An 11,353-nucleotide genomic window follows, 5' to 3' on the forward strand; every position below is an offset into this window, starting at 1 on the left:
TTAAAGTAATTAACTTTTGCTGGTTTTCATTTTACTAAAATATTTTTTCGACACCGATCAATGTACCTGTATATAATAAGTTTTCGTGTGATAAGTGTATGCCTACAGTGCATATAATATAGATACCTACCTACGAACCTACGTATTAGATATGAATATTGTCATATTAAATAACTACATGACGGTGTTTATTTTATTACTAGATCTGAATCCGTTTATTGTATTTGTATACCTTAATAAATAATAGTTAATTCATTAATTCATTAATTGTATTCACGCGTATCGCCGGAAACAAGTGATAAAACCGACCCACGAGAGTACGAGACACTCGAAATCACTTCTCCCGACACTGCTATATAGTAGGTATATTAATAGTATTATACAGCTACCGTAACAGAGTTAATAATTATAATATCATTGTACTGGGGTCGTACAGAGAAACCTTTTAACCTTTATCATAAAATATTTATTTTCTCGGTAAATTTGGGGCTAAATAAATTGGGTCCGCTCTCCGCGATAATTTGAGTGGGTACATTTTGAAAGGGCTGCATCTGAGTTGGGTTCTAAATGTTTTGAGCGTCTCCGTTTTCGGCCACTGTCACTTTTCAGCCAAAACTTACTGTTCACTTTTTGGCCAGCACAGTTTTCTTTAAAATTTACAATTTAACAACTGCACATATTATTGCATTTGTTAAATTAAAAATTAATTTTTGTTTGACAAATATTACTATTTTTGTAGTCCTCACTCTTCAGTCTTCAATGTAAATTTCATTTTGTTCATATTAGTTGGTTTTTTTGGAAGTAAAGATAAACTAGTGTTTTTTCTTGTTTGATATAATACAATGTAAAACGGTTATATTTTCTTGTAACACAAATTTAAAGTTATTAGGTATCTGAAATAGATACAATATAATATAGTGATGGTACGTTTACATTTTGTCCTCGGTATTTTACACAAATGTTTACGATTCATATACTTAAAAATGGTCATTATATTCCTATAATTTTTTGTTTATTCTTAAACAAAAGTTATGAAATGTATGTACCTATATACTTTTAATAAAATAAATAGTCTGTTATATCAATTTAATATACAATTTTCTTCAAAACGGGTCACAATAGACTTTAAAATTGCAATTTACAAAGCTGTAGTAGTTGTTTGGCCTAACGTTTAAATAGTGGGTTGTAGATTTCATTTGACTCAAGCTTGGTGGTGAAGTATACGAAAATTTGGATTACCCGTAGATTATAAAAATATGTTATCTAAAATAGGACAATGGATTAGACACACTTTTGGGTTATTGTTTTTAGACCCATATGAAGTATCAGAATGTTTTGTAAATAACTTTATGTCAGACTGTCCTGATGATGAAATATTAAAAAAATACTGTGATTACTTAACTGACAATTTCATAAATGAAGAAAGCTTATGTCCACCTCAATATTCGGAAAGTTTGGCTAGATCAACTAATGCTTGTGAGTCGTTCCACTCTTTTTTTAATTAATGCTTAAAAATATCAACATTTTAAAAACACCTCGTGATACAAAAAATGTGGAACGGCAATGACGAAATTAAGTTATTTCGTAAACATTCAAATTTTAAATGCCTATTAACAACAATTGTGACCAACGATTTTTGATTTTTTTTGTTACTACGATATGTACAACTTAAAATAAACCTTGTATTCAATTTTAGAGATTTTTTGGAGTGCAAATTTTTTTTATAGGCATTTCAAAAAAATCAAGAATTTCAATTGTCTATAAATAACTTAAAAAAATTCAAAATATTTTGAAAATTTAATCGTAAGTAGATAACGCTAATATAAACATTTTGTGATAATTTCAAGTATTTACAATGATTAGTTTTTGAGTTACAGCAAAATAAAAAAAAATTGATTTTGTAGAAAACTGATTATGCGTAAAAATTTAAATTTTCCGTTACTTTATTAGGAGTTTTCGTATCACTTTTGAAATACTGGAAATTTTTACTTTTGACCTCCCAGTGACCTTAAAAGTTACAGTCTACAGACATAAAAATTAAAAAAAAAAAACACATCATAGTAAAATTAATACATTCATCACTTCGTTCATAAAATAAAATTACAATAATATTAAGGTTTAATTATAAATTATATATATTATAGTATTTACTTAAAAATTTTTTTAGCACTGGAAACAAACTTCAACGTATAAACAGAATATATTATGTTGGTTTTATGTTCATTCATAGGCGCAATTTGAGTTTTAAATTTGGGGGGGGGCTATTATTAATTTGCATGTATTTATTGTATGTATGCTCCCTAAGATATATAAAGGTGGAACTGTGGAAGGGGATATATCATATATACAAACCATTTTGAGGGGGCTTAGCCCTTCCAAGCCCCCCTCAAATTGCGCTTATGTGTTCATTAACATTTACCAATTATTCTTTTTATCTGACATATTGTATCATATATTAATATTTGTTTCATTCATTAAAATCATTTAAATAATATTTTAAATGCTAGATTTGTTATATCCAGATGTGATTAGCAATTAGCATTTTGCCAAAATGCAAAACACAATTTATGCGCATTACTGAATCTATCAATAAAAATTGGTTAAACCTATGGGTTTGTATTTTGAATAAGTTTTAGATTTTAAGTAATTTTAATAATTTTATAAACCCAATATTATATTATATGTATGTATTAATTAAATTTGATTCTGCATTGCCTCATGGTGTTGAACAAGAATCAAGATCAATGCCAGTAATTTTACCTTGTCTTAATTTTCTTAAAATAAAAATTAAACATATTTTTGACATATTCATTTGGATGGTTTTGACCAAATTTAATATAAAATACAGGTCTAAAATGATATCCAATTATAACTACACGGCAACACTATACAAATAACAGAAATACTAGTTTTTCATGAGTCAACAAATTCATACGAGTTTTTTTTTAAATTGGCTCGAGGTGTACGAGTACCTCTTGGGTACAGTATTACATATAAGTTTATAAAACATTTTAGAATCACAAGTGCAATAGACTGGGTTAAGGATCTCTTAGTTACACACATAATTTCCTTTTATCAATATAGGTTAGTAATTAAAAGTAGGTATACTGTATTCATAAACACACATTTTATTTAAACTATTACACATGGTGACTGTCAATAATTATTGTATTATGTATAATTTTGAATTATATAATATCTAAAAATTAAAATAAATTGTAAATATAGTATATAGTATAAATTATAGATACATATAACGATTTACATTAAATTTATATTTAAAATTATTTCTCCAAGTTATTTGAAAGAAATTTGTTACATTAGTATGTTACTGCAGTATTGTGTTTACATAGTAGGTATATATTATAGTAAAGTATAATATAAATACATTAAATTGTTATCTTATATTCTTATGACAATATACGGATATTTTCTTAAATATATTTAGAACAAATTACAAAAAATATATAATACTATACTAATACTATGATTGTATCTATTTGTTAATATTAAACATCATTCAAAAAATAAGAGTACATTTTTGTTAGGACATGTATAAATGGGAATATATACTTAAAAAAATATATATTTATTAGCTAAATTTGATAAAATATTTTATAAAGCTATCAGAATATCAGATTAAGTTAAAACAAAATAATGTCTATGTCGTTTATGGAATAAGCTAAAAATTTATTATAATTTATATGTATAGTAGTATACAAATAGATTTTTATTTAAGTTTACTTTTAAGGTAGAAAAGAATCAAAATATTCTTTATTCTAAAATAGTAACTTAAATAAGTTGACAATTATATAATTGGTATATATGTATTTACATGATAGAATTAGTCAAACAAATAATTTAAGGCTAATATATAATTATTCAATATCATTAATCTTAAATATTCAAAATCTAAGTAAATTTTATTTCATGCATTTGTGACTTATTATCAATCGTAATTGAGTAAAATAATACACCAATTGATTATTTGATTTTTTTTCACTAAATTATAATGCACTTTCAATGTAATTTAGAACATACCTCATTAAAGGTAACATTAAATCAAACTAAATTGGAACAATCATTGTTAATAATAAATTTATCACAAAACATGAAATTTATTACTACATCTGAACCAAGTTCATCATGTTATTTTTTAATTAGTTAATAGTTGTTAATAAATCACAAATTAGCATAGAATAATACACTACTTATTTATATCTAAATGAGAACATTTCTTAAATACTAAATTTTCTATGTAATAAATAACATTAATAACAATCTTAAAAATAAAATCACAAAACCTTAAGTTAAGTTATGATGAAAAGGATTTAGGAATCCACCAAGAGTCCATTACCATTTTCAAAATACCAAATGGTATTAATGGATTCTTACTAGAGTCAAAAGCTTGCAAACAATAAAGTTGCAGATTTACTGGCAATGAACGACAGTATTTTATTGTGAAATAAGTTCGGCATGCAGTGGAGCACACCATGGGGTAAAGAAGATGTTTATTATCCAATTTTTCAAACGCCACACCTAAAAATTATTAAGTATAAGTTATTTGATTAGCAGTGTAATTTAGTAGTATCATTCACCTAATGGAATTCTATTAAGGAAAAATTCCAATGTCCCTCTGCACATGTCCAATCGAACTCCAATCAATGCATCACCCTGATCGTATCTTTGACCATAGATTAAACTTTCTCCATCGTGGTGTTTAACACCTATGAAAAAAATAATACATAATATTATGAGAGAGAAAAAAAACAAAATTATAAAATTACAGAATTTATGTATTTGATTTACCTTTATATGAATATCCCCATGATTTTTTATCTGATCCTATTAGACTGGTATATTCGTTTTTAGAGCTTTCCAAGTCGAAATCTTTTGTGCCAACCCCAACTATCTATGAGTACAGAAATTATTTATTAACATTATGAAATTTTAAATATAAATATTTTTAGATGTCCCTGATAAAAATGATTTAATGATTGTTTAAGTGTTACCATGTCGGTGGCCATAGGCGAGCCATCCACTTTGATCTCCCAATAGTAGATATGACCGGGCACAAACGGCATATCACCACGAACAGCTCCAGTACCCCGGCTAGAGTTTGGATGAATTACTACCTCTAAGTTGTCGTCTGATATATTCACATCAGTAGTTGATTCCAAGGTATCCCATCCCCATTCCATGTCTGGCCAATACAATATTAATTATACCGTAACAGGTTATATCGCTATACTATATGGTCCGATTTAAGCAGCTTGATATATGCGATGGTGTTATACTTACCGTTACCGGTAGTTAGACACTGGTAGTTTGTTGAATTTTTGAGGTCTTGCAACAGTTTATAACTTGATAGGGCCATATTTGACAGCTATTTAGTTTTTAATTTGAAATATTTGTCGCACAATCAAACAAAAATTACAAACTCGAAAAATTGTATTTCTTCAATGTGTTGTAATTCGTATACGATGCACAGTGTTCCGCAGCATTCAGAAATAATAAAAAAATAATATTTATCTTAACTACTCTTAATTTCGAGTTCAGTTACACTTAGTAGTTAGGTACTACTTACTTCATAGACCAGAGTTTAGAATGATCGAAATATCGAATACTAACATCAGATCACAGAATAAATTAATCAGATGTTGATGTAATGCTATCTATACCGTTGTTTAGTGTTTATGTTTAATATTTACCACAGATAAACACAGTCATACGGCGCAACCTGTTGTTTCTAGAATATTCTATAATTTGCACGAATACTCCACATGCGTGTCTGTTAGATGGCGCCGGCGCCGCACGCGCGTGCATTTAAGCTTTCGATAATGTCTGAGATCACCCAATTCATATTAAGTATATAATAAATTACTATAATTTATTATAAGAAATTAATCGTTATAACTTTATAAAAACACCTATGAAATGTATTCATTGAACATATTACTCGCCGCTCAAATACGAATCGAATAAAAATAGCAAAAAAAAAAATGTCATGATTAATAAAATAAATACTGCAGGTATATCGATAATGCTCCATAAACATTGTATAACTATTTTTCCGTATTGTTATTTTAATTACGGTTTTTTTTGTACTGTTTACAATATTAATATTTAATCGATGGTAATAAATTGTATCAATAATAGAGCGCATATAGGTAACGGTAAATAACACTTTATACGCATTATTATACATAAAAATGGTCCTTTGTAACGGCATGTTTCAGTAATCTTGATTGCATGTACAGGATAATTCATTTAAGTATATCTACACTAATTATTTCTAAAAGTTTTAAATTTTAAAAAAATGTTAAAAATATTTACTTAACATTATTTGATAACATTTCAAATAAATAAATAAAATAACGTTTTAAAAAATAAATTAAATTTTTAAATTTTATCATTATTATTTTTTAAGTCTTTCAATTTTTTGAATGATAACATACATACATTTTATAATTTTATATTCTGAGTACAACGGTGTACAATATCCCAGAAAATGTTGGTCTACTACTACGTTCATCTATACTTTAATTAACTAATAAACTACCTACTTAACTAAAATTTGATTTTTATAAATAAAAATATTTTAAATAATATTTTGTTTTGGAATTTGAAATTAAAAATAAATAGTGTCATTCAAAAAAATAAAAACTTAAATAATAATGTTTTGATAGCTGACATAAATTTATAAAAGAAAAATATTTTGAAATATTAAACATAGACACTTAAATAAATATGAATCACCTTGTATTTGCAATTATATTGCTATGATTTTTAATACAATAAGTACCAAACCTTAATTAATTTTTGATAATGATCATATTAATCATTATTATATCAATATATACCTTTACTTTTTATTATATTTAGTTAAAACAATGTTTAAAAAAAATTGATATTTTAGAGCAGGGGTCGGCAACCATTTTACCTACATGGGCCATAATTTTTTTCAGTTTTTCATCAAAGGCCGTATACAAAAATAAAATATTAAAAAATATAATTTATTATGTATATTACGATATATACATTATATACGATTATATTACGTTCTTGTTCATAGCTTATGTCATGACATGTGCACATTGTTATATTAAAGTCATGATTAAATTAAATTTATATCAATTTAAGATAAAAAATTGAAATTTTAAACACTATGAAATAATATACTTGGTGGGCTGCAGAAAAATGTTCCGAGGGCCGCGGGTTGCCGGTGCCTGTTTTAGAGCATTAATCTGTAATTTAAATTACATACTCAAATAAAAATGTTGATCATTTTCACTTTTTAGTGCATAAATTCTGAATCCAGCTGTTTATAACAAAAATATATCGGTGTTGTTTATTATGCGAACGTTGTATATTCGCATACTGCTGAGTGCTGTGGTATTAACATATATTTTATAGTGCAAGTAGCAGAATACCACAACCGCAGATTTCGTATACTCGTCAAAGCTGTAGTTTGGGATAAATGTAAAATTGTACAGTCATTGTTTATCAATACATAATTATATAATAATATTAGTCTATATTGTACATAAATAGCCTATCCATAACGCCGTGAGATAATGATACATCACTGGAATAATGAAGAAAATAATAAAACGTGTGTCTTTAGTCTTTTGAGATAGAAGAATGAACTGAATAATGATGGTGATACAAATACGCTGGGATGAAAAAAGGGAAAAAAAATTGGTTTAAAACGTGTATTAGAAAATTGTAATAACTATAATAATGTATACAAGAATTTAAATGATTTTTTTTTCATAATATATCATGAAAATTAATGGTACTAATTAATAAAATGAAATGTTTGATTAAATTTATTCTCAGCATCTTCTAAAATTTAAATGGATTTTCGATCCTTGTATTTTTAAGAAACGATCATAAATATATCTATAAAGCGGATTGGGAAATATAGTAATATTTGACATATTATCATCCGTACCTATTGAAATAATACACTAGCCTTCTGGATTTTGGCATAGAAAATAATAATTGAAAAAAAAATGGTTGATCATCTAGATTTTTCATGATTTTACATTAAACTAGTATGAAAATTAGTTTTTACCGAACTAGATATAACCTTGAAACGGTATTTATAGTTATATACAACTAATAGAAAACAGCTAGTATATGAGTATTTTCTTATTTGTATTATGAATATAGTTTTAACTATTTAGTGTATTAACAGGTTTTGTTTAAATATATTATATGAGTGTAACTCAATAATAAAATGTAAACCATGATTAGTATGTTTTTATTTCAAACTTTCAAAAAGAAGAAAATGTTAAGATTCCACGCTTCATTATTTTTATCCGTCCTGAATTTAACTTAATCTTTTAATAGGTATCTATAAAAATTATTAGGTAGATATCTATATATCTTAATGAAATTATTCCCATAAGAACGTGGTTTCATTGATTTGATTTTTTTCCATAATCTTCGAAAACTTAGGTTAGCTCGGAAGATGGAATTTATTTCCACATTAGGTTAACCGGACGATTGCTACCTGTCGAGATTGTATAGCTCATTTGTCTAATACATTGATCTATAAGTATAAATTAAACTTTTTACGATTTTTGGAAATAGTTAATAGATTTTATATGGTTTTAGTAACCATGGATTATAATATTAAACCGATATTGTAATAACACGCATTAAGCTTACAAAATGAGTGTAACAAAATAATTAAAACAAAAAACTCTAATGATGGCTTATATATTATATTTAATAGTGAGAGCTTTCACTGTTATTATCGTAAACGGTACGTCAGTACACACGCGTAACTTATGTCACCCGTTTCGGGTTGAAGGTGTTCCGAGAGCTCTTATAATTGCACTCTCCATAATCGTTGGATTTAATTATAGGATAGAAATAAATGATAGATCGTAATTGCGACGATGAAATCAAAGAAGACTATACTTTACTACCGTTACTGCAATATTTCATGAATTCATGATAAACATTCAATAAATTTGTTACTATTGTACATATTAGGATTTAGGAAAAGTGAATTGCATTTTTTCAGCCATATCACGACGACGACTGCAGTCCTCATAATATACAATATTTGTTCATTTATTTCACGCATATTTTATTATACCTAATATTTTTATTTTATTACTTATTTTAAAAAATATGACATATTCAGAGTTTTATATATATATAATTTGAGTGAAAATATATAACAGCTGGTTTATAAAGGTACGCTTAGCTGATACATACAAAAAATAGTATTATAATGTACTTAAATGATTACGTATCATTGTGTTAAATTTATTGTACACAGCCGGGAGTTGCGACAGCAAACGACTCGGGTGATTGAATGGCAAAGTCAATTTGTCACGACTATGATTGCTCCGTATTTATAATGATTTCTGTGTGTTAAATACATTAAGTTATAGTTGCTTACTTTTTTAGTCACTGAATTAATATAAATATATTACGGTCATTATTTATTTAATGCTTTCGGATTTCGTAAAAAATTAATAAACTAGTAAATCACAAAGTGAAAGACGATGAATGGTAGATAATTTCATGAATAGAAAATGGCCGGACAATAATATTTATAGCCCATGACCGGTGTAGCATTGTAATATTCATTTAGCACAGAAAATAAAATCCTATATGAAGTCCGGTTTTTTGATTGACCGAATAGATTTTGTGAAGATAACAATAAAGAGAAAAAAAATAATCACACCGATCATAATTTTAAATTGCAATAGTAAATATTTTCAATTTTGGTTTTAAAATAAATAATATTCATTTATTTGAATAATACATATGTTTTTGCATTAGACACACGTCGCGTTATTCTGATGTATCAAAATAAATTTTTTCAGTTTATTGTGTGTTTTTACATCGAGTCCATAAAAATCAAAAGTTAATTAAGAGATAAAAACTTAAAAAATAAAACTAATTGGTTAGTGTTCTAGGTGGAAAGAAGGCTTTGGGAGAAACTGATATTATACATCATAATATTTTTAAATTACTATAATAATAAAAACTTATGAGGAATAACCTCGTGTTGAATTTTTTTACTGACTGACAATTTATTTTATTGATATTTGGAGAATAAAAAACTAAAAAAAGAGTCAAAATATTTTGAAAATTTTACCGTTTGAAGAAAATGATAATGTGTGTATTGTGTATATATAACGGATATTCAACGGGAAATCCGGTTAAAATATACACGACTTGTATGATGCGCAATAATTGCGTTTTCGAAAGAAAAAAATATGACAATACTGCACTATATATAGATGACGTTTACTAGTTTAAAGAAATTTTGATGAATTTTATGGGGGAAAAACGCACGCGTAATTAAAGGGTTTTTCCATTTTTAAACGCGGCATGCGCGAGAAAGTCTTTAATAATATAATCATGATTTTTTCCTCAAAATTATAAACACATAGGTAGATAATAAATAATATATTATATTATATTTACCTGTATATTAAATATAGCACCACGAAGTGACGGTGTGTAGTGCATATACACGTAGAACTGGCAGTAGACGGCAGTGATAAAGAATACCGACAAACGTTTAACAAAGTGTTTTTCTAAAACTTTTAAACAAATATATTATATATATTTTTGGCAAAACATTGCAATTATACGTACATCGTTAATGAATATTTGGCGTACGCAGTCGGTTGCGCGCACAGTATAGGTATGGTAGCAGTTGTACATGTATACAATAGCCGCGTTGGTTACGTCTTTTACAAAGACGTAATTTTTCGTAGATCGTAAGATCTATAATAAGATAAATTGATAAATGATAATATTCTTTCGTTCAATGTTCGTGTTTTTAAAATAAACGAGACTAATATGAATTTTTTTAGCATAAATGTTATACAAAGAATTTTAAGAATTATGTGGTGCCTACAGTTAGGTACTTACGAGTTTTTCAGTATGGATAGACGGAGAAAAAGCAAACCATTCTTGGCGTTCTTCATATTTAGCTACACTTTATATATAGTACATACGATTATAAATAAAAATAACAGTTAAAAACTAAACGATAAACAACTATAACGATAAAATATAGCAAGCAATTCATTAGTTCAACCTAACCTTAATTTATGTAAAAACATTATAGACCATAATATATATATATATTATTTATTTTAATCGCGCTCACCAAATTACATCTTCACAAACAGTTTTTTATTTAAAACAAAAATTGACAGAGATAACAAACTTCTAGGTTAAAAAAAATCATCCTAATCATCCTATGTAGCTAAATAGTTCAGTCACGTTTACGTGGGTTATTTAATCATGAACGTTACTATTATACATTTATACTATACTCTAGTACTCGGTGTTTACTACGACTTTA

At 26.6% G+C, this 11,353-nt stretch overlaps 1 protein-coding gene and 1 long non-coding RNA gene across 3 annotated transcripts; both read right to left on the reverse strand.

Moving 5' to 3' along the window:
* Positions 1 to 3,112: 3,112 nt before the first annotated feature.
* LOC132922520 (SPRY domain-containing SOCS box protein 3-like) lies at positions 3,113 to 5,720 on the reverse strand. 2 transcript variants are annotated; one of them, XM_060986087.1, is made up of 6 exons: positions 5,588 to 5,720; positions 5,302 to 5,457; positions 5,013 to 5,203; positions 4,810 to 4,912; positions 4,599 to 4,727; positions 3,113 to 4,539 (listed from the first exon to the last, which is right to left on the reverse strand). In XM_060986087.1, the coding sequence occupies exons 2-6, from the start codon at positions 5,375 to 5,377 to the stop codon at positions 4,316 to 4,318; spliced, it is 723 nt and encodes a 240-aa protein (XP_060842070.1). In that variant the 5' UTR covers positions 5,378 to 5,457; positions 5,588 to 5,720; the 3' UTR covers positions 3,113 to 4,315. The 2 variants fall into 2 exon arrangements, with proteins under 2 accessions (XP_060842070.1, XP_060842069.1); XM_060986086.1 differs by having other exon boundaries at positions 5,302 to 5,698.
* A 1,212-nt stretch (positions 5,721 to 6,932) lies between these two features.
* Positions 6,933 to 11,153, reverse strand: LOC132922895 (uncharacterized). The gene is made up of 4 exons (XR_009661071.1): positions 10,915 to 11,153; positions 10,636 to 10,767; positions 10,462 to 10,580; positions 6,933 to 7,247 (listed from the first exon to the last, which is right to left on the reverse strand). It is a non-coding gene; the product is annotated as an uncharacterized LOC132922895 (long non-coding RNA).
* Positions 11,154 to 11,353: the final 200 nt, after the last annotated feature.

This window comes from Rhopalosiphum padi, chromosome 2 (assembly GCF_020882245.1).
Source record: "Rhopalosiphum padi isolate XX-2018 chromosome 2, ASM2088224v1, whole genome shotgun sequence".
NCBI classification, from domain to species: Eukaryota; Metazoa; Arthropoda; class Insecta; order Hemiptera; family Aphididae; genus Rhopalosiphum; species Rhopalosiphum padi.

Bases quoted from the DNA above. Each gene is read 5' to 3' on its own strand.
- LOC132922520 (XM_060986087.1), bottom strand. From the start codon at position 5,377: ATGGCCCTATCAAGTTATAAACTGTTGCAAGACCTCAAAAATTCAACA. The intron at 5,204-5,301 runs GTAAGTATAACA...TGTATTGGCCAG, and splicing joins GTGTCTAACTACCGGTAACG to ACATGGAATGGGGATGGGAT. The intron at 4,913-5,012 runs GTAACACTTAAA...CTGTACTCATAG, and splicing joins CGCCTATGGCCACCGACATG to ATAGTTGGGGTTGGCACAAA.